This window comes from Pseudophryne corroboree, chromosome 4, assembly GCF_028390025.1.
Source record: "Pseudophryne corroboree isolate aPseCor3 chromosome 4, aPseCor3.hap2, whole genome shotgun sequence".
In the NCBI taxonomy this organism is placed as follows: Eukaryota; Metazoa; Chordata; class Amphibia; order Anura; family Myobatrachidae; genus Pseudophryne; species Pseudophryne corroboree.
The window spans coordinates 494745728-494769955 of record NC_086447.1 but is presented as its reverse complement, the minus strand read 5'-3'; the positions used below and the strand labels follow the sequence as shown (position 1 = coordinate 494769955).

At 43.7% G+C, this 24228-nt stretch overlaps 1 protein-coding gene across 3 annotated transcripts in view; it reads left to right on the top strand.

The window, feature by feature from the left end:
• TRAF3IP2 (TRAF3 interacting protein 2) overlaps positions 1-24228 on the top strand; it is an 81440-nt gene that overhangs the window by 41190 nt on the left and 16022 nt on the right. For 2 of the 3 annotated variants that reach the window (XM_063917147.1, XM_063917146.1), the window contains 6 exons: positions 9299-9610; positions 11681-11771; positions 12764-12871; positions 14464-14571; positions 15950-16125; positions 23294-23382. In XM_063917147.1, the coding sequence (XP_063773217.1) occupies positions 9313-9610; positions 11681-11771; positions 12764-12871; positions 14464-14571; positions 15950-16125; positions 23294-23382 (870 nt within the window). In that variant the 5' untranslated portion in view covers positions 9299-9312. The remainder of the gene's footprint in view (positions 1-9298; positions 9611-11680; positions 11772-12763; positions 12872-14463; positions 14572-15949; positions 16126-23293; positions 23383-24228) is intronic. The other variant, XM_063917148.1, reaches the window with a different exon arrangement.

The window sequence follows — 24228 nt, the reverse complement described above, 5'->3', positions numbered from 1 at the left end:
GTATAATCCCCATGGTCCTTTCAGGAACCCCAGCATCCACTAGGACGATAGAGAAAATAAGATTTTACTTACCGATAAATCTATTTCTCGGAGTCCGTAGTGGATGCTGGGCGCCCATCCCAAGTGCGGATTATCTGCATAAATTGTACATAGTTATTGTTAACTAATTCGGGTTATTGTTGAAGGAAGCCATCTTTCAGAGGCTCCGCTGTTATCATACTGTTAACTGGGTTTAGATCACAAGTTGTACGGTGTGATTGGTGTGGCTGGTATGAGTCTTACCCGGGATTCAAAATCCTCCCTTATTGTGTACGCTCGTCCGGGCACAGTACCTAACTGGAGTCTGGAGGAGGGTCATAGGGGGAGGAGCCAGTGCACACCACCTGATCGGAAAAAGCTTTACTTTTTGTGCCCTGTCTCCTGCGGAGCCGCTATTCCCCATGGTCCTTTCAGGAACCCCAGCATCCACTACGGACTCCGAGAAATAGATTTATCGGTAAGTAAAATCTTATTTTTTCCTGCCAGTATAAGTACGGACTGTCTGACGTGCCTACTTGGATGCGGTCACTCATATAATCCTCCACCATTCTTTCAATGGGGAGAGAATCATATGCAGTGACAGTAGACGACATGTCCGTAATCGTTGTCAGGTCCTTCAGTCCGGACCAGATGTCAGCATCAGCAGTCGCTCCAGACTGCCCTGCATCACCGCCAGCGGGTGGGCTCGGAATTCTGAGCCTTTTCCTCGCACCCCCAGTTGCGGGAGAATGTGAAGGAGGAGATGTTGACAGGTCGCGTTCCGCTTGACTTGACAATTTTGTCACCAGCAGGTCTTTGAACCCCAGCAGACTTGTGTCTGCCGGAAAGAGAGATCCAAGGTAGGTTTTAAATCTAGGATCGAGCACGGTGGCCAAAATGTAGTGCTCTGATTTCAACAGATTGACCACCCGTGAATCCTTGTTAAGCGAATTAAGGGCTCCATCCACAAGTCCCACATGCCTAGCGGAATCGCTCCCTTTTAGCTCCTCCTTCAATGCCTCCAGCTTCTTCTGCAAAAGCCTGATGAGGGGAATGACCTGACTCAGGCTGGCAGTGTCTGAACTGACTTCACGTGTGGCAAGTTCAAAAGGTTGCAGAACCTTGCACAACGTTGAAATCATTCTCCACTGCGCTTGAGACAGGTACATTCCACCTCCTATATCGTGCTCAATTGTATAGGCTTGAATGGCCTTTTGCTGCTCCTCCAACCTCTGAAGCATATAGAGGGTTGAATTCCACCTCGTTACCACTTCTTGCTTCAGATGATGGCAGGGCAGGTTCAGGCGTTTTTGGTGGTGCTCCAGTCTTCTGTACGTGGTGCCTGTCCTCCGAAAGTGTCCCGCAATTCTTCTGGCCACCGACAGCATCTCTTGCACGCCCCTGTCGTTTTTTTTTAAATTCTGCACCACCAAATTCAAGGTATGTGCAAAACATGGGACGTGCTGGAATTTGCCCATATTTAATGCACACACAATATTGCTGGCGTTGTCCGATGCCACAAATCCACAGGAGAGTCCAATTGGGGTAAGCCATTCCGCGATGATCTTCCTCAGTTGCCGTAAGAGGTTTTCAGCTGTGTGCGTATTCTGGAAACCGGTGATACAAAGCGTAGCCTGCCTAGGAAAGAGTTGGCGTTTGCGAGATGCTGCTACTGGTGCCGCCGCTGCTGTTCTTGCGGCGGGAGTCCATACATCTACCCAGTGGGCTGTCACAGTCATATAGTCCTGACCCTGCCCTGCTCCACTTGTCCACATGTCCGTGGTTAAGTGGACATTGGGTACAACTGCATTTTTTAGGACACTGGTGAGTCTTTTTCTGACGTCCGTGTACATTCTCGGTATCGCCTGCCTAGAGAAGTGGAACCTAGATGGTATTTGGTAACGGGGGCACACTACCTCAACAAATTGTCTAGTTCCCTGTGAACTAACGGCGGATACCGGACGCACGTCTAACACCAACATAGTTGTCAAGGCCTCAGTTATCCGCTTTGCAACAGGATGACTGCTGTGATATTTCATCTTCCTCGCAAAGGACTGTTGGACAGTCAATTGCTTGGTGGAAGTAGTAAAAGTGGGCTTACGACTTCCCCTCTGGGATGACCATCGACTCCCAGCAGCAACAACAGCAGCACCAGCAGCAGTAGGCGTTACACGCAAGGATGCATCGGAGGAATCCCAGGCAGGAGAGGACTCGTCAGAATTGCCAGTGACATGGCCTGCAGGACTATTGGCATTCCTGGGGAAGGAGGAAATTGACACTGAGGGAGTTGGTGGGGTGGTTTGCGTGAGCTTGGTTACAAGAGGAAGGGATTTACTGGTCAGTGGACTGCTTCCGCTGTCGCCCAAAGTTTTTGAACTTGTCACTGACTTATGATGAATGCGCTGCAGGTGACGTATAAGGGAGGATGTTCCGAGGTGGTTAACGTCCTTACCCCTACTTTTTACAGCTAGACAAAGGCAACACACGGCTTGACAAATGTTGTCCGCATTTCTGGTGAAATACTTCCACACCGAAGAGCTGATTTTTTTTGTATTTTGACCAGGCATGTCAATGGCCCTATTCCTCCCACGGACAACAGGTGTCTCCCCGGGTGCCTGACTTAAACAAACCACCTCACCATCAGAATCCTCCTGGTCAATTTCCTCCCCAGCGCCAGCAACACCCATATCCTCCTCATCCTGGTGTACTTCAACACTGACATCTTCAATCTGACTATCAGGAACTGGACTGCGGGTGCTCCTTCCAGCACTTGCAGGGGGCGTGCAAATGGTGGAAGGCGCATGCTCTTCACGTCCAGTGTTGGGAAGGTCAGGCATCGCAACCGACACAATTGGACTCTCCTTGTGGATTTGGGATTTCGAAGAACGCACAGTTCTTTGCGGTGCTTTTGCCAGCTTGAGTCTTTTCAGTTTTCTAGCGAGAGGCTGAGTGCTTCCATCCTCATGTGAAGCTGAACCACTAGCCATGAACATAGGCCAGGGCCTCAGCCGTTCCTTGCCACTCCGTGTGGTAAATGGCATATTGGCAAGTTTACGCTTCTCCTCCGACAATTTTATTTTAGATTTTGGAGTCCTTTTTTTACTGATATTTGGTGTTTTGGATTTTACATGCTCTGTACTATGACATTGGGCATCGGCCTTGGCAGACGACGTTGCTGGCATTTCATCGTCTCGGCCATGACTAGTGGCAGCAGCTTCAGCACGAGGTGGAAGTGGATCTTGATCTTTCCCTAATTTTGGAACCTCAACATTTTTGTTCTCCATATTTTAATAGGCACAACTAAAAGGCACCTCAGGTAAACAATGGAGATGGATACTAGTATACTTATGGATGGACCAGCGACTGCCGACACAGAGGTAGCTACAGCCGTGGACTACCGTACTGTGTCTGCTGCTAATATAGACTGGATGATAATGAGATGAAATTAATATATATATATATATAATATCACTAGTACTGCAGCCGGACAGGTATATATATTTATTATGTAATGACTGATGACGGACCTGCTGGACACTGTCAGCTCAGCAGCACCGCAGACTGCTACAGTAAGCTACTATAGTAGTATGTATAAAGAAGAAGAAAGAAAAAAAAAAAAAAAACACGGGTAGGTGGTATACAATTATGGATGGACCAGCGACTGCCGACACAGAGGTAGCTACAGCCGTGGACTACCGTACTGTGTCTGCTGCTAATATAGACTGGATGATAATGAGATGAAATTAATATATATATATATATATAATATCACTAGTACTGCAGCCGGACAGGTATATATATTTATTATGTAATGACTGATGACGGACCTGCTGGACACTGTCAGCTCAGCAGCACCGCAGACTGCTACAGTAAGCTACTATAGTAGTATGTATAAAGAAGAAAAAAACAAAAACACGGGTAGGTGGTATACAATTATGGATGGACCAGCGACTGCCGACACAGAGGTAGCTACAGCCGTGGACTACCGTACTGTGTCTGCTGCTAATATAGACTGGATGATAATGAGATGAAATTAATATATATATATATATATATATATATATATATATAATATCACTAGTACTGCAGCCGGACAGGTATATATATTTATTATGTAATGACTGATGACGGACCTGCTGGACACTGTCAGCTCAGCAGCACCGCAGACTGCTACAGTAAGCTACTATAGTAGTATGTATAAAGAAAAAGAAAGAAAAAAAAAAAAAACACGGGTAGGTGGTATACAATTATGGATGGACCAGCGACTGCCGACACAGAGGTAGCTACAGCCGTGGACTACCGTACTGTGTCTGCTGCTAATATAGACTGGATGATAATGAGATGAAATTAATATATATATATATAATATCACTAGTACTGCAGCCGGACAGGTATATATATTTATTATGTAATGACTGATGACGGACCTGCTGGACACTGTCAGCTCAGCAGCACCGCAGACTGCTACAGTAAGCTACTATAGTAGTATGTATAAAGAAGAAGAAAGAAAGAAAAAAAAAACACGGGTAGGTGGTATACAATTATGGATGGACCAGCGACTGCCGACACAGAGGTAGCTACAGACGTGGACTACCGTACTGTGTCTGCTGCTAATATAGACTGGATGATAATGAGATGAAATTAATATATATATATATATAATATCACTAGTACTGCAGCCGGACAGGTATATATATTTATTATGTAATGACTGATGATGGACCTGCTGGACACTGTCAGCTCAGCAGCACCGCAGACTGCTACAGTAAGCTACTATAGTAGTATGTATAAAGAAGAAGAAAGAAAAAAAAAAAAAACACGGGTAGGTGGTATACAATTATGGATGGACCAGCGACTGCCGACACAGAGGTAGCTACAGCCGTGGACTACCGTACTGTGTCTGCTGCTAATATAGACTGGATGATAATGAGATGAAATTAATATATATATATATATATATATATATATATATATATAATATCACTAGTACTGCAGCCGGACAGGTATATATATTTATTATGTAATGACTGATGACGGACCTGCTGGACACTGTCAGCTCAGCAGCACCGCAGACTGCTACAGTAAGCTACTATAGTAGTATGTATAAAGAAGAAGAAAGAAAAAAAAAGAAAAAACACGGGTAGGTGGTATACAATATTATATATATATTATATACAATTATATATATATATATATATATATATATATTAAACTGGTGGTGATTATTAAACTGGTGGTCAGGTCACTGGTCACACTATCGGCAACTTGCAAGTAGTACTCCTAAGCAGACAATCACAATATATATTATACTGGTGGTCAGTGTGGTTACAATGGCAGTGTGGCACTCTGGCAGCAAAAGTGTGCACTGTACGTTATATGTAGTACTCCTGAGTCCTGCTCTCAGACTCTAACTGCTCCCCACTGTCAGTGTCTCCCCCACAAGTCAGATATACATTATACAGTCACACTATCTATCTATCTATCTATCTATCTATCTATCACTTCAGCAAGTAGTAGTACTCCTAATGCTCCCCAAAATTACTACTGTGTCTCTCTACTCTAGTCTCACTCTCTTCTTCTCTTCTCTATAAACGGAGAGGACGCCAGCCACGTCCTCTCCCTACGAATCTCAATGCACGTGTGAAAATGGCGGCGACGCGCGGCTCCTTATATAGAATCCGAGTCTCGCGATAGAATCCGAGCCTCGCGAGAATCCGACAGCGGGATGATGACAATCGGGCGCGCTCGGGTTAACCGAAGAAAAGGCGGGAAGATACGAGTCGCTCGGACCCGTGTAAAAAAACATGAAGTTCGGGCGGGTTCGGTTTCCGAGGAACCGAACCCGCTCATCTCTACTATTTACTTACATGTCCTTGCAATAAACATTATATAGGGGAAACCAAGCGAGCATTAAAAATTAGAATGTTAGAACATTATCGTAACATCAAAAACGGGGTGTTAACGCATAGTGTCCCGAGGCACTTTAAAGCTTTTCATAATATGGATCCTAGTGGGCTCACCATAAAAGGTATTGAAGTAGTAGCTGCTAATAAGCGTGGTGGTGATAGAGACAAACACCTGCTGAAGAGAGAAACATATTGGATACTGATGTTAAATACTATGGTATCTATAGGATTGAATGAAGGTTATGAGGTTACACCTTTTATTACTGACTGATACTTAGAACTGTAATGTTACGGTATGATTATGAAATTGGCTGTAATTTAATTGTGACATTGTATGTATTTTTAATGTTTGTATTTATCTGCTGTTAGGTATGATTTATTTTATACCTATTCCAGTTACAAATATTTACTACCTCTGCTGCTAAAGTAACTATGTTACTATACTCATTTATTCTTCTCTGAGGACTTGTTACATGTTTGTGAGTCATTATATTGTTGCTGTGGTGGGCTAATGTTCATTGCACACAGTAATTAGAAGTCATTAGTAACGGGTGTGCTAGTGTGATTGCTATTGTTGGTAGAGACACACTTTAAAAAGCTGCCCTGGTGCATGTCAGGTCACGCCCTCTGACGAAGTCTTTCAGACGAAACCGGTCAGGGTGTGATCTGACAGCGCGCTCTCTATCTGCACCTCCGGCAATCCTTTACTGTGTCTAAGCGATCCAGTGCCGCAGCTCACACACACAGCGGGTCCGTGTGAAGCTAAAACATCTTTTCCGGCTGGCAGCTTCATGTGTTCTGCTCTGGAGAGTCGTTAAACTGCGGGACGAGTATTGCCTGGATGGTAACATTACATGTCGTGTGGTAACCAGCCCACAGTGTTTTATTCTCTGGTACGAGTCACATCTCTCTGGAGTTCACAGTCTTTTATCTGTCTGTTTGAATTAAAACTTTTATGCACTATGGAGCGCCCCCTCTTCTTTTGTCTTTTTTGTTAGAAATTACACCCATGAATCCTGGGTTTCTGGAGTTGGAGTAGGGGAGCAGCGGCCCTGATATACGTGGTTATAAGTGCAGACTCCCTACAGATCATCTGTTGGCTTTGCTGGACTATTTATACACAAGTACACTGGCGCTTTCACTAATTGTTTTATTTTTATATATATATATATATCTGGGCATTTCTACAGAGGAGGGGGACCATGTGCACCTGCAGGTGGGCCGCCTCCTCTGAACATCGCTGTAGATGCTCGAGTCTACTGCGCATGCGCAGGCCTCCCGCCATTATCCGGAGATCAATTTGGCTACTGCGCATGCACGGCGGCCATTTTGGTGGCAATTTCCATCGCAACCGCAGCTACCGACGCTGGCCTCCTGAATGGTAAGTATTAAAATGGGTGCAGTGTGGGCACCCCCTGGACCCAGGGGCCTGTGTGCACCACACACATTGCGCCCATTATAGAAACGCCAATGTGTGTGTGTATATATATATATATATGTCGAGTCACATTATTATGACCACCAGCTAATAGCCAGAATAACCGCCATGTGCAGCATGGACAGCAGCTAGACGGTCTGCGAGTGCTGGTAGGTTTGCACAGGTTAATTATAATGGTTAGCTACTCCATTGTAGCGTGTCAGACGGCTCTCACGCACCTTCGTAGCTGACGTTCACCTCTCACATCAATGGCACGTGGTGCTCTGTAGTTTCCACGTCAGATATTTGCAATGGTGCCATTTGTCCAGTCACGATACACCTTCACTGCGACAACATGCGAACAGTTCAAAAACTGCGCTGTTTCAGAAATACTGCCACCCTTTTCCCAAAAGTGAAAAACATCTCTTTTTGCAATCACCCCTTTTACCCATTACAGCAACGAGTAATATGTGTGTAGACGGCCTATCGCACACCTTACAGTATATACTCACCAAGCCAGTGCACGACACAAGACGTACTTCATGGCCTACACGCTACCAATGTCAAATGTAGGAGGTGGTCATAATAATGTGACTGGACTGTGTATATTACTAATACTGGCACAAATGGTTAGGTTGATTCTATCTATACGTTAGTTGATATTTGGTTGATATTTTGAACAAAAGATTTAAGCTTGCAGCCCTGTCAAGTAACCCCATTTTCTGCAAGCCCTTCTCTATCATTCAGAATTATATACACAATATACACACAGGCTTTTAAAGGTGAGACAGCCACCAAGCATATCAGCCATAAACACCTAGGAAAGCACCTAGGCAGGGCCAGATTAACAATGGGGCGGATGGAGCTACAGCTCTAGGCCTAAACATAAAAATAGGCCCATCATGCTGGCAGCAGGATGATGACCAGGCACAAAGCTGGCCAAAAAATCATAGATCATAAGTATTAAAATAGTTTTTGTCATTTTCTCGCAAAATTATCCAATATTTCTCTGTTTATGTATTTAGGGAGACATTGAGGCATATATCCAGTGGCTCCAAGATGGGGATAGGGAGAGGCTACTAATTACCTAGGCCCACATCTGATGGAGGGGCCCAGATCCACCCTGCCCCCCTACCTGGGAGCAGCAGTTGCAGTTCTTCTCCTCAACCTAGCACACAGTGTGGCCAAGGAGGTGTATAAAGTACTTTTTTTCTGTATTATATTCTAAGGGTTCATGGCCAATCCATCTGTGGTTAAGCCATGCCCACCGAGAAGTACCTGGGTCAAGAAAAGCGCTCTACTGCCCTGCATATATTGTATAGGGTGTACACGCCCACATGGCTCTGGCCACATTCACACAGCACTAGTGACAGGTCCTCTCCTTCTCAATATAGGCCCTTGAAATTATTCAGCTCCAGCACCATGTGGCGCTTAATCCGGCCCTGCACCTAGGTCACACCTAGAAAGCACCTAGGTCACAAATCCCAAAGTAATGACATTGCCGGGATTGCTATTACTGTTTGCAGATAATCAAGAATACCGGCGGATGTTCCCGCAGGTAAGTAGGCATAGATATCTGTTAATGTTACAATTTAATACATCACGCTCCATGTAGAAAGAGAGCATGAGAGAGCGAGTGAGAGAAAAGATTTCTGCTATAGCCTATTCCTTTCACTGTCTCATTGTACTCACTCCTGCTTGGTAAGTGCCCAGTGAGTAGAGTGGACAGTGGGTGGTGGAGGTGTATAAGACGACTCTGGAAACCCCTGACTGTGATATGACTGCTGTTTTCAGATTTTTCCACTTAATTTTTTGACCCAAACCATCTGCTTGATACTAGCCCAAGGCTGTTTGTACCCAGACATGGTTCTCACTGTAATGTTACTATGCTTTGTAATACAATGACAGTATAAATGATAAAACATGCCTACTAAACAGAGTGGTATTTCTATTTTAGAACACAGAGTTAAGATGATGCGAAGTATGCCAGAGGAGGATGATGAGTCCTCGTACCCACAAGAAGCTCTGCGACCTCATTCTGTACCAAATGCAGAATTCAGCCTCAGAGATGAAGGCAGAAGAATAATTATCTCCCCAAATAATATGACTCGGGGTCAACGAGTATACCCTACAAGTAAAGACACTGGATATGTATCCAATATTTCTGATATACTGGGGACAGAGCAGCTGGAACCACCTGAAACACTTATATCACATGACTATCATGCAAATCAAATGAACCCTTCAATGCTCAGAGCAATAAATCAAGGTAACTACCAACATTTTGGTGCTAATTCAGGTTGGATTGCAATTCCGTCCTGTGCATGCGCCCGCATTTACTGCGGATGACCCGCAATAATTACAAACGCTTCTGCCTGATTGGCGGCAGAGCGTTGTGGGGCCGGCGGCAGGGAAACGGGGGCACGCAATTTCGGCGTGATCACAGTGGGTGGGCGGCGGCCAGTATGCTGGGTGGCCTTGCCCTGCTATGGGCAGCCCCCAGCATGCGACTGAAAGGATTGCAAATTCTGCTAAAAAGCAGAATTTGCAATCCTTACTGAATTAGGCCGTACAGCATATACAGTATGTGAATTTTTACTTAAAGTAAATCAGTGTGTCTGTTACAGGGCATGCCATAAAGGACAACATGCAAGAACACATCTGATATATACAATAAACCTAAGGAATACTGGAGACCTTTTTTTTAGTTTTTTTGGACAAACATAAATATTAAATAATATTTTTGCTACAGGGATGTCCCATGGTTAGAGATGTACAGTATTTTGAATTGTGCATTTTTTACCCTGCCCTAGAATATATATTTTTGCCTTAGCACCAAGAGTCCTTTCATTTCCTTCCAAAGGCGTTCTGACAATCATAATAATGCATAATATCCTCTCACAATAAATAATTCTGAAAACATTGTTTAAGTGGTGGATGTGGACATTACGGGATCTGTTCAGGATACCGGCGTTCGGCATCCTGGCAGTTGACATGCTGATTCCGGGATCCCCACACTGCTCAGAATGCCGACACCAGCATCCCGACATGATTCTAAATGTCACTGCAAGGATCACAAATGCCGGAATCCCGATCAAGCTCAGCCGGGACTCCTGCTAGGTAAGCAGAGGGGGTGGGGGTTATGTTTAGGCTGCGGGGGGTTGGTTAGGCTGAGGGGTTGGGTTACGGTTAGGCTGCGGGAGGGTTAACATACTTAGGGTTAGGAGGGGTAGGGTTAACATACGTACCAGACCTTCTCTGCTTCGGGATGCTGGTGGCTATCATAGGGCTGCCAGCATCCCATCCGAAGGGATATCGTATGTATCCCAAAATTATACCCAAAGAGAGAACACAAATCTAATATTAACATATAGCTTACTGTGGTACGGACATCACATGGAGTGTGCAGTAAACTGGCAAAATAGCTACTGTGTATATTAAGTCTGGTGTATCTTACGCCAATGATTCAATACACTAAAGAAAGTGGATGTGGGCAGGGGCAGGGTCAAACTCACCCACAGTGTTACAGGGGAAAACCCAGAGGGCCCCACTGCCGGGATACATTCAGGATACCGACGCCAGAATACCGACACTGCTTGGACATGAATAAAAATGTCGGCACCGGGATCCTGATTGACCTCTGCCGGGACTTCATATTGGTATGCTGTGGAGAGGAGAGGGAGAGGTTAGGTTTAGGCTGCGGGGAGAGGGTTAGGCTTCGGGGAGAGGGGTTAGGCTCAGGGAAGGTATAGTTAGGTTTAGGCTGCGGAATGGAAGGGGGTGGTTAGGTTTAGGCATCACAGGGGAGGGTTAGGGTTAGACAGCGGGTAAGGGATGGTTAGGCTTAGGTTGTGGGAAGTGGGGATTAGGTTTAGGCATCAACGGGGAGGGTTGGGATTAGGCTGCGATGGGGGGGGGTTAGGGTTAGGCTGCAAAAAGGTAGGGTTAGGGAGGTAAGTGGGAAGGTAACCAGTCAGGATTCTCTGTTCGGATGCCACTGTCGGTCATATGACCGCCAGCATCCCATCAGCTGGAATATCGTATGTATCCCCCACTGCCTAAGGATCAGGTTCCAGACAATGCACTTCATATGCTGACATTGTTACTGTTGACATTCACATTGTTGACAATTTGAACATGTTAATATTATGTTGATATTGACATTGTGTGTGTTGCCATATTTTAAATATTCTGAATATCGACATGTAGTCAGGAACCCACTTTATAAGTGCTTTGTTTCCCAATGCTACAAAAATCAAATATACATTTGTTCTGGTGTTATTATCGGCCCCACTTTGTCTAATTTTCTGATTTACACCCTGCTGTTTTATTATGTTAGAGGCAAGATGCTTCCATTTCAACGATCCCTGTATCCGTCCACCCCTACAACCGCCTCGTCTGTGCCAGCCGTATCTGCAAGTAAACCAGTGGTGCGTACAACAAAGATACAATCCTATAGTATTACTATCATCATAAATTGCAATATTTATGTTGAAACAGAGACAAACTCCTAAAATGATACACATACATTGAGATAAAGTAACCACAATAGTGTCATTTTAAGTTATCTGCCACAGAAGAAATGATAAATGAAAAACATGAATAAAGTTAGAAAAGGAGCCGCGTTATTCCTCAAATGACATCTTAGATGCAAATGTGATTTCATAGACGTTATGATCAAATCAAGTGCACTACATGTCTTCTATGATGTGAGTATGTCTTCTATGATGTGTGGATGTCTTCTATGATGTGTGGAAGTCTTCTATGATGTGTGGAGGTCTTCTATGATGTGTGGAGATCTTCTATGATGTGTGGATGTCTTCTATGATGTGTGGAGGTCTTCTTTGATGTGTGGATATCTTCTATGATGTGAGGATGTCTTCTATGATGTGTGGAGGTCTTCTATGATGTGAGGATGTCTTCTATGATGTGTGGAGGTCTTCTATAATGTGAGATTGTCTTCTATGATGTGTGGATGTCTTCTATGATGTGTGGAGGTCTTCTATGATGTGAGGATGTCTTCTATGATGTTTGGAGTTCTTCTATAATGTGAGATTGTCTTCTATGATGTGTGGAAGTTTTCTATGATGTGTGGAGGTCTTCTATGATATGAGGATGTCTTCTATGTTGTGTGGATGTCTTCTATGATGTGAGGATGGCTTCTATGATGTGTGGAGGTCTATGATGTGAGGATTTCTTCTATGATGTGTGGAGTTCTTCTATGATGTGAGGATGTCTTCTATGATGTGTGGAAGTCTTCTATGATGTGTGGAGGTCTTCTATGATGTGTGGATGTCTTCTATGATGTGTGGATGTCTTCTATGATGTGAAGATATCTTCTATGATGTCCAGCTCTTGAAAATGATACAGACAGAATATTTTGATGCTAAAGCTGTCACAACATTTATTTCTTTCTCTTTAGTGGCCCACAGATAGATTTTGCCATGCCTGTTCATGCTACTCCATACAGTAAGCTTGGTAATGAAGGACAAGCGTATCAACAACAGCCGTATCTGCAAGTAAACCAGTGGTGCGTACAACAAAGATACAATCCTATCGTATTACTATAATCATAAATTGCAATATTTATGTTGAAACAGAGACATACTCCTAAAATGATACACATATATTGAGATAAAGTAACCACAATAGTGTAATTTTAAGTTATCTGCCACAGAAGAAATTATAAATGAAAAACATGAATCAAGTTAGAAAAGGAGCCGCGTTATTCCTCAAATGACATCTTAGATGCAAATGTGATTTCATAGACGTTATGATCAAATCAAGTGCACTACATTCCTATTCACACAATAAACTGCATATCAGTATCCACATAAATACCCAACATTGATCCTGTTACTCTTCAGTTGGGCATAGCATCGGTACTGGCCTAAATGTTTGTGTATGGATGTCTTCTATGATGTGTAGCTGTCTTCTATGATGTGAGGATGTCTTCTATGATGTGTGGATGGATGTCTTCTATGATGTGTGGATGTCTTCTATGATGTGTGAATGTCTTCTATGATGTGTGGCTGTCTTCTGTGATGTGAGGATGTCTTCTATGATGCGTGGAGGTCTTTTATGATGCGTGGAGGTCTTTTATGATGCGTGGAGGTCTTCTATGATGTGTGGATGTCTTCTATGATGTGTGGAGGTCTTCTATGATGTGTGGATGTCTTCTATGATGCGTGGAGGTCTTCTATGATGTGTGGATGTCTTCTATGATGCGTGGAGGTCTTCTATGATGAGTAGCTGTCTTCTATGATGTGAGGATGTCTTCTATGATGTGTGGAGGTCTTCTATGATGTGTGGATGTCTTCTATGATGCGTGGAGGTCTTCTATGATGTGTGGATGTCTTCTATGATGTGTGGATGTCTTCTATGATGTGTGGAGGTCTTCTTTGATGTGTGGATATCTTCTATGATGTGATGATGTCTTCTAAGATGTGTGGAGGTCTTCTATGATGTGAGGATGTCTTCTATGATGTGTGGAGTTCTTCTATAATGTGAGATTGTCTTCTATGATGTGTGGATGTCTTCTATGATGTGTGGAGGTCTTCAATGATGTGAGGATTTCTTCTATGATGTGTGGAGCTCTTCTATGATGTGAGGATGTCTTCTATGATGTGTGGAAGTCTTCTATGATGTGTGGAGGTCTTCTATGATGTGTGGATATCTTTTATGATGTGAGGATGTCTTCTATGATGTGTGGAGGTCTTCTATGATGTGAGGATGTCTTCTATGATGTGTGGAGTTTTTCTATAATGTGAGATTGTCTTCTATGATGTGTGGAAGTTTTCTATGATGTGTGGAGGTCTTCTATGATGTGTGGATGTTTTCTATGATGTGTGGAGGTCTTCTATGATGTGAGGATGTCTTCTATGTTGTGTGGATGTCTTCTATGATGTGAGGATATCTTCTATGATGTGTAGAGTTCTTCTATGATGTGAGGATGTCTTCTATGATGTGTGGAAGTCTTCTATGATGTGTGGAGGTCTTCTATGATGTGTGGATGTCTTCTATGATGTGTGGATGTCTTCTATGATGTCCAGCTCTTGAAAATGATACAGACAGAATATTTTGATGCTAAAGCTGTCACAACATTTCTTTCTTTCTCTTCAGTGGCCCACAGATAGATTTTGCCATGCCTATTCATGCTACTCCATACAGTAAGCTTGGTAATGAAGGACAAGCGTATCAACAACAGCCGTATCTGCAAGTAAACCAGTGGTGCGTACAACAAAGATACAATCCTATCGTATTACTATCATCATAAATTGCAATATTTATGTTGAAACAGAGACATACTCCTAAAATGATACACATATATTGAGATAAAGTAACCACAATAGTGTAATTTTAAGTTATCTGCCACAGAAGAAATTATAAATGAAAAACATGAATCAAGTTAGAAAAGGAGCCGCGTTATTCCTCAAATGACATCTTAGATGCAAATGTGATTTCATAGACGTTATGATCAAATCAAGTGCACTACATTCCTATTCACACAATAAACTGCAAATCAGTATCCACATAAATACCCAACATTGATCCTGTTACTCTTCAGTTGGGCATAGCATCGGTACTGGCCTAAATGTTTGTGTATGGATGTCTTCTATGATGTGTGGAGGTCTTCTATGATGTGTAGCTGTCTTCTATGATGTGAGGATGTCTTCTATGATGTGTGGATGTCTTCTATGATGTGTGGATGTCTTCTATGATGTGTGGAGGTCTTCTATGATGTGTGGAGGTCTTCTATGATGTGTGGATGTCTTCTATGATGTGAGGATGTCTTCTATGATGTGTGAATGTCTTCTATGATGTGTGGCTGTCTTCTATGATGTGAGGATGTCTTCTATGATGTGTGGAGGTCTTCTATGATGCGTGGAGGTCTTCTATGATGTGTGGATGTCTTCTATGATGTGTGGAGGTCTTCTATGATGTGAGGATGTCTTCTATGATGTTTGGAGGTCTTCTATGATGTGTGGATGTCTTCTATGATGCGTGGAGGTCTTCTATGATGTGTGGATGTCTTCTATGATGTGTGGAGGTCTTCTATGATGTGTAGCTGTCAGTTATGATGTGAGGATGTCTTCTATGATGTTTGGATGTCTTCTATGATGTGAGGATGTCTGAGGATGTCTTCTATGATGTGAGGATGTCTTCTATGATGTGTGTATCTCTTCTATGATGTGAAGATGTCTTCTATGATGTGTGAATGTCTTCTATGATGTGTGGAGGTCTACTATGATGTGTGGATGTCTTCTATGATGTGAGGATGTCTTCTATGATGCATGGAGGTCTTCTATGATGTGTGGAGTTCTTCTATGATGTGAGGATGTCTTCTATGATGTGTGGAGGTCTTCTATGATGTGTGGAGGTCTTCTAAGATGCGTGGAGGTCTTCTATGATGTGTGGATGTCTTCTATGATGTGTGGAGGTCTTCTATGATGCGTGGAGGTCTTCTATGATGCGTGGAGGTCTTCTATGATGTGTGGATGTCTTCTATGATGTGAGGATGTCTTCTATGATGTCCAGCTCTTGAAAATTATAATGACAGAATATTTTGATGCTAAAGCTGTCACAACATTTCTTTCTTTCTCTTCAGTGGCCCACAGATAGATTTTGCCATGCCTGTTCATGCGACTCCATACAGTAAGCCTGGTAATGAAGGACAAGCGTATCAACAACAGCCTCAAATAAGAAGAGATCCCCCACCTCATAATCCACCTCCAGAGGACTTTGGAACAGGACTGAGGACAAGTAATTTACCATCTGACCAGCGTAAGGCCATAGATACTATATACACATTTACTTTTTCAGTCAAACCATTTTCATTATATTTGAACAATGTATCCTTTTGTTTGTGAGCACTTAATGATAGAATACAATGCAGTCAGTATGCACAAATCATATACAAAGTAAATCTGCTAAATTCAAACTCCAAGGTTCATTCATTGGTTGAAACCACTATTAAATGTAGTAAAAAAAAATGTATACAAATATTAATTTAGTAAAAACTTTCTCTGAATTGGGTGTGTCAGGCTAAAGTCAGGGCTGGTGTGACAATTTTGTTGTATCATTGATAAGAGAATGTCATAAGTGTATATCATCTAGCAATCAGAACATCAATACAGATTATTAAGGGTATCCGATTGCCGGACAACAAAAAAGGGCTAATATTGCCAATATTAGCCCAATGTTATTATCGGGCTATACTATTGTAGCCCGTTTTTGCCGTGGGGTAAGCTACCGCTATCAGTCAATAACACTTGGGATCCAGGATAAGTTCTCGGACCCATATGTTATCGGCGGCAAAAACGAGTCTCTTGGGACTGCTAATCGGGGATTATGCTGCGCGTGTTTGAGGCATGCAAAGCATAATCCCATATCAGTATCAGCATCGGGGAATCAACATGCTGGCATTGGGGCTAAAAGGGTAGCCTTTGACGAACCTATTAGCAGCTCTAAATTACTGCTGCTAATAAAATACCCCCCTATGTGTAGTCAATTATTTATTTATATTTTTAAATAATAATTTGTATTTACTGAGAAAACATAAATATCACAGAACAAAACATTGGACAAGAAAATCAAAATATACATACATACATACATACATACAGTATAAGATAGGAGTATGCACCATACACACTTGCCGAGAAAATGAGCAACGTTGCTCATTTTCACCCTTCCTGAGCAACGTCGCTCACTTTCACGGCAAGTGTGTATGCCGCCAGCGATGCGCGGCCCCGCGGGTCGCTAACAACACTCGCTGTCGGCAGTGCAGGCAGCACAATTTGGACTCTCGTCCAAGAGCTGCCTGCACGGCCCAGCCGCTGCGTGACGTCACTGATCTATATGGTCGTCATGTTGTCCAGTGTGTATGCACTGCCGCCGACTGCCCAGCCTGGGAGGGAAAAACACTAGATGACGTCGCTCATAGAGCACATCGCCTATTGTGTACCCACCAAAGGAGAAATATGATCACAAAACATCAGAACTCCTAACAACTGACCAGGAGTATTAATCCACAAAAAAACACAGAATCAAAAAGTAGAATATCTGTAGGATAACATTATATATCAGATACAGTAGGGTGATATTAAATGGCTAAAAAGACATTTCAAAAACCTGGAATGGCAATGCGTCTAGGACTAGAAGGTTGCGCCCTCATCCAGGAGTGTCAAGTTATGCCAAGTTGTCAATTGGAAGCTATGTTTAAGTACCGACTTCATTTCTGGCGACAAAGACTGTACATAAGGTAGCCAGACAGAGAAAAACCTTTCAGCTAAGAATTCCTTATTTATGGACGTTGCAGTCCAGTTCATTGTGAAGAGATCTGAGAGCCGGGGGAACAATAAGGATAGAATGGTGGTTGTTGGTTCAATCAACTGTGATAGGATCGTCTCTTTTGCAGCACTGGCTATTTTTGTTAAAAGTCATCTGCTACCTTTTCTACAGGATGCTTCCAGGGAGAGTTTACTACAGAAAACCCAATTAGGCGACATGGGAATATTAATGTGTAGAGTGTCCATTATAGAGCGATATACCACGTCCTAAAATTCAGTGACCTTGGGGCAGGACCAGAGACAATGATAGATATCTGCTTCTGGCGAACTGCATTTGTAGTAGTCTGAATTACAAGATTGGCCTATTACACACTTTAATTTGGGGGTGTAGTTGGCCCTATGTAAAACTTTGTAATTAATTTAAGAGTAAGTAGCAGAAATCAAATTCTTACTTGTTTTGTGCCCTTTACCACTTTGGGAAGATCTAAGTCTAGGAAAGTAGCCTTCCATTTGGCCAGGCCCCCAGAAATGTTGTAGATGTAGTGTGGGACGTATAAACGTGTGTATATATATATCAGTCAGCAGCTGCAACACTTTATTTAAATAGCTCAGCACTTGTAGAAAAGGGAAGAGCGACGTGGGAATTTGCTCTGTAGCTTTTTGTAATGTCTGCCGGAGCTCTAAGCATCAGCGCACCTGCAACTGCTGCCTCATGTATGCACTGAGAGGTTGGCTGCTGGCATGTAGGTGGAGCACCGAGCAGCTTCTCTCAGGCTGACCACGTGGTGAAGCTTGAGCAGTGATGCCAGTGAGAGGGAGCCTGGCGGATGGTAGCGGCACAGTCAGCGAGGTGCTGTGACTGTATGCCGGGGGCGGGCGGGCACAGGTATTTAATAATAAATTAAGCTGTCGTTGACCAGCATGAGTGCGGTGACACAGCAGTATGGGGAGTGGGGAGGAGATAATGAGGAATAATCATGGTGTTTGTGTGCTGTCTAGGGGGGTGGGGGAAACAGAGGCAAAGCTCTGGGAGGCAACGGAGTCACCTGCCGCCGGGCTCCTGCTTTGAAGGGGGGCACCTCTCCTCCTGTTCTGTGTGTTCAGCAACATTAATCAAATAAGTTAATTGACAACAGCCGGTATCTCTTCCGTAGCAGACTTCCCCACTAGCCACTACACCTTACAAATCACACCGTCTTTATTATAGATATACTGGAAGCAGACACCTTACTGATGAAGCTATTTGCTCCTATAAAGGAAGCATGACATTTCTAACTATGTGCAGTTATTTCTCTGACAATTACACGTAACATCATATAGTTAGAATTCTCACACTTCCTATGTAACAGCAAATATCTCCATCAGTAAGGTGCATGCTTTCAGTGTAAAAGGTTGTGGGTTCTAATCCTGGATATGACACTTGAAAATGAATTGTCAGAGAAATAATCAGCATTGTGAGGGACTGAGCAGATCTATGTAGTGTGTGGCTGGACCCCTACATAGATCTGCCTAGTTGCAATGGTATTGTAGTAGCTTCATATAGTTAGAATCTGCAGGCTTATTATGCAGGAGCAAATTATATATATACATGGGGGGGCGGCACCAATATATTTCTTGCCTCCGGGCAACTGGGACAAACTTACGCCACTGGGGGGGAAAGAATGGTTGTGGTGCTTGTGGTGCCTGTGCTGTCAGTCTATTGAGGCTATACATATCTATCTATCTACACACACACACATATATATATATATATATATATATATATATATATATAAATATATATATACATACACACACAATATTTGCAGGGGTTCAGGGGGTTTCTGTATATGTGCATCATATATATGCACTATATATATATATATATATACGCAAAAAGAAAACCACAGCACTCGCCACCCCAGAAGCGGGGTGCAGCAATGCACTAACCACTCAAAGGGTGGGGTGCACGTGACACGGCACTCACCATCCCAAAAGAGGGGTACACAGCTGCACTTACCACTCACAGGGTGGGGTGCATGTAGCCCATGACCACATCGCTCTAATACATACAAACAGAAAACCCAGCACTCACCAATGTAAGCTCACTTATCCTCAACAATTCAATAAATAAATGATGGGGGTTTAGTTAGTGGATTGGCCAATGCACGGAAGCCTGCAAACCGCTCGCCAAGGTACCCCACCTTCAAGCAGGTCCTACACTATCACAGAGTCTTAAAACCTGACTACTCTCACTGCTGTTACACACATCATCTGCCTGCTAGATTTAAGGTGCACCTGCCACAGACTTTATGGCTTTTAAAGGTACACTCGTCACCTTACATTGGCTTAGATAGTTTGCTAAGCAACAGCTGAGACAGGTTCAGGATAATAGAGTCCACACAGGGGTGCATGAGAAAGCTAGTGGCCACGGTTAATAAGAGTTAACCATAGATTAACCCCATCATATACGCAAAAAGAAAACCACAGCACTCGCCACCCCAGAAGCGGGGTACAGCAATGCACTAACCACTCAAAGGGTGGGGTGCACGTGACACGGCACTCGCCATCCCAATTGTTGAGGATAAGTGAGCTTACATTGGTGAGTACTGGGTTTTCTGTTTGTATGTTTGTATGTTTGTTTGTTTGTATATATATATATATATATATATATATATGTCCACAGACAAGAGATGTGTACAGGTGCGCTGGTGATTAGTTAGTCTCAGTCCACAGGTAAAAGCACAACACTGGGCTGTAGCACCGGAGTATATTCACAACGCAGCAGTTCTCATAAAGCTCTGACTCTCAAGAGCAAAGTATCTGGAAATAGCAAAAGAAGGATAATGTGCTCATAGTGCAAATCAGTTTAATTCATAAACCACATATATACACAGGATAGGTCAAATGAATAGCAGTGGACTCGTACCCTTATGGCCCACTCTGTGGGCTGTGTATCACATATAAAGTAAAACCACAAGGCAAAAGCCGCAGCCCACTGCACCTGGATCTGGGACCACGCACCGCACCAGCTTCAGCGACCGATCCGTCAGGACACCTGTACCGGGTGAAGTCGGTGATGACAGCTCATGTGGAACAAGAAGCGCCTGGTAAGCCCCCCCTGTCAAATTACGGGTCTGGCGCCCCCCCCCCCCCCCCATATTTGAAATAGGATTACACCATCGGTACATGTGTATGAACTATTGTATGAACTATTGCTGTGTAGCTGAGATAAAACTACTGTCCCATCATATCAGCCATTCTGTCCTTCATCAAAATCCAGGCCTTCTTCTATCTCCCCTTCCCACAATTTATGCCCTCCCAGTCTGTTCCCTCCTTTAAAAACAGCAGTGTCGCTTCACTCTAACACATCAGCCCCCCCATACCCTTCTCCTTTAACACACACCCCTTCTCAATTTGCCAGCTAACTTCTCATGACAGCACCATCCATACCCCATCTACTTTAAACACCAGCACCCCTCCTCCATATAAACAAAAAAGAGGATAGAGGACTGCGCCAATAAGCCTCACTTGGTATACTTAAGCTGCTACATAGGAGAGATGAGGATTTCCACTACCCTCACAATTGGTACAAAAATGAAAGAATATCTCCCAGCGCTAGTTTCATCAAGTGTATTCTCTATAGTTTATCAAAGAATGGTAAGTAACAGTGACACCAACACTATTTCAAAATAGAATATAAACTTTATTTCCCTAACATAAAACAGGAAATTAAAAATGAACCATATAGAATCCTAGCTTGTTTCAATAGGATCAAAAAAGATGATAATAATAGATAATTAAAATTAGGGTAAGTGATTCCTAATACCGGTATACTTAATACAAACAGAACAACCACATACAACAAAAAACATAAAAAACCAGTGATACACTTGGTGAGCGAATTATTCACTGGATTGGTATTTATAATCCTCAGGATAGCAATGATCAGTCTTAGGATATAAGGACAAGTGCTGTAATGAAATCACCGAGATTGTCCCATCAGGTTCCCCAGATGATACCAGCCAAAAAACATAGTCCTTCTGGTATGGAAGTAGACAGGTCACTCACAGTGGGATAACCAGGTCCTCAGTCTAGGTAAAAGTGAAGCTCAAACCACTTACTTCAATGTCATGAGAAGTATGTGAACGGGTGTCTGCCGGCAGACTGTTACTGGTAGCTCCTCCTCCATATCCCTTTGCCTTAGCATGTCAGCATACCCGATATCCATTCTCATCTAAACTACCAGTCTCTTCATCACCATTTCTGCTACACCTCTAAAATGCCAGCAACTCAGCCCCCCCCACCCCCGCCCGCCACATGTGCCTTCCAAATGCCAGCCATCTGCAGCTCTTCTCCCTAATTTGGCTTTCCACCATACCCCTTCTCCCCCATATATACATAATTATATGCCAGTTCTAATTGGCCCTCCCCTCAATGTACACCCCCCCCATATTCCCCTTCTCAATCCACCACCCCATACCCCCCCCCCCTCAATAAGCCAACCCCGCCATTTACCTCTTATCCTCAATAGGCCAACCCCCCCCTATACTCTTCTCTTCAATAGGTCAGCTCCCCATATACCCTTCTCTTTAATAGGCCAGCTCCCCCCATATACACCCCTTCCCCTTAATAGACCATCCCTCATACACCTCCTCAATAGGCTATTCCCCAAATACCTTAATATACCCCCCCCCCCCCCCCACACACACACACACCCATACGCCATCTCCCGTCTTCAATTATAGAAAATGGGAGAGGAGATATAGAGGGATAGCATATTGAAATTCTATACTCCATTCGCGTCAAGACACCAACCTACTAAATGTCTCCCCCACCCCAAACCTCCCCTCATCCTCTGTGCCTTGGTAGCGCCGTTGCCCTCTGGCCTCTCCCTTAACCACAGACACAGCCTCCTTTCTCACCCATGTTCCGGCGCTGAGTCCGCACCCACCGCTCGGTCACTCCCGCCGCTGCCAGCACATCAGCACGTCAACCAATCCACACACGGCGCCTTTGATATGTCCGTGGGAGGATCAGGAGACAAAGCAGCTCCACCACCCGCTGTCACAGAGAGAGAGAGAGAGCTGTGTCTGCAGCCGGTTCATCCCTCCTGGCTGGCTCAGATACGAAGGAGAAACCCACTTTCCCCCCTCCCTCACCTCTGCGATGATGACTCGGAGTCCGGGACATGCGGCTCCTCACAGACACATCTGCACTCTACCCTGCACCATTCACTGTTACTGGCTATGGATGGCACAGCCGGACAGCGCCCCAGCTCTGCCGGTGCTCCTGGCGAGTGCCATCCTGGCCAAGGGGTAGATACACCCCTTAGTGGGCATCCTTGTCCAATCCTCCTGTGCAGTGTGAAATAACTGGTATTCAGTGCGTTAATAGTCAAACCGGCAGTCATAGGGTGTCTGAAAAATATGAATAAACTTAGGTCCAAAGCCTTGAAAATTTGTATAGTCAATTTTCCATTTCGCATTCAAAAAGATAGCAGTAAGTTTTTATTTTAAGATGGTTTGTACCATGAATTTGTACCTTTTTTAATTAAATACATTTATTAAAAGTTTAACTGATTAAAAATCTTTTTAAGCAAGTCCTAATATCTTATTTTCAAGCAGCCAGTAAAATAAATACATGCACATAGTTGATATATTGTTTGTTTTGTCTTTCAGGCAGAGTTTTCATAACATATTCATTGGACGCTGCAAACTCCGTTATACAGCTTGCCAATCTTCTATGCTCCAATGGGTTCCAGGCAACAGTGAGTTTTATCAGTTTTCAAAAATTGTCACATTATAATCCTATATAATAAAAGGCTAATGCTGCTTCTCACTTCTATGGGGGGAATTCAAGTGTTTTGAGCACCGTGGCCACTAGATGACGCCCAGCGTAACAATTTGGGATGTAGTTATGTGACCGGCGGTCAGGAGGCGAGTTTATTGATGGGAGTTTGCCCTTTGCAGCAATAGGAACTGTAAATGCATGCTCTGCATCATGGGAGATGATGTCATGCCGAGGTGACTCACTTCCTGTTTGTCTCCTGTTACTTCCACTTGGTGTCTGACTCATGCTGAGTAAAGACCTGTAGTACACTGATGCTGCAAGTGTCGGCCTGATTTTGTTGTAACACATCTACATGGTGTCAGAACTGGGATGCCGTGGCGCAAGGTCTCAGGAGAATAGATCCGCTGATATTTGATGAAAACGTGGCTGACTACTGGCTGAGGTTTAAAAGGGAATGGCATGTATACTCCATAGCAGGCCTTTCAGACAAGTAAAAAAAAAAGTCCAGGCATATATGCTGCTGAACCTCGCAGGCACCGATGCTGTGGACAAATCAGATGCTTTTGTATACGCTGACGGAGAAGACAGAGAGGATCCTGACATCCTAATTGCAAAGTTTGAAGAGATCTGCATGCCAGTAAAGAATGTAATCATGGACAGGCATGCTTTCAACAGCACAAACCAAAAGAATGATGACACTATACAGTCCTATGTCTCTACGCTAAAGCTGTTGGCAAAGAAGTTCAATTTTGGTATTCTCACAGAGGAGCTTACCCGTGACAGAATCGTATGCGGCATACGCAGCGACAAGGTACGTGCACAG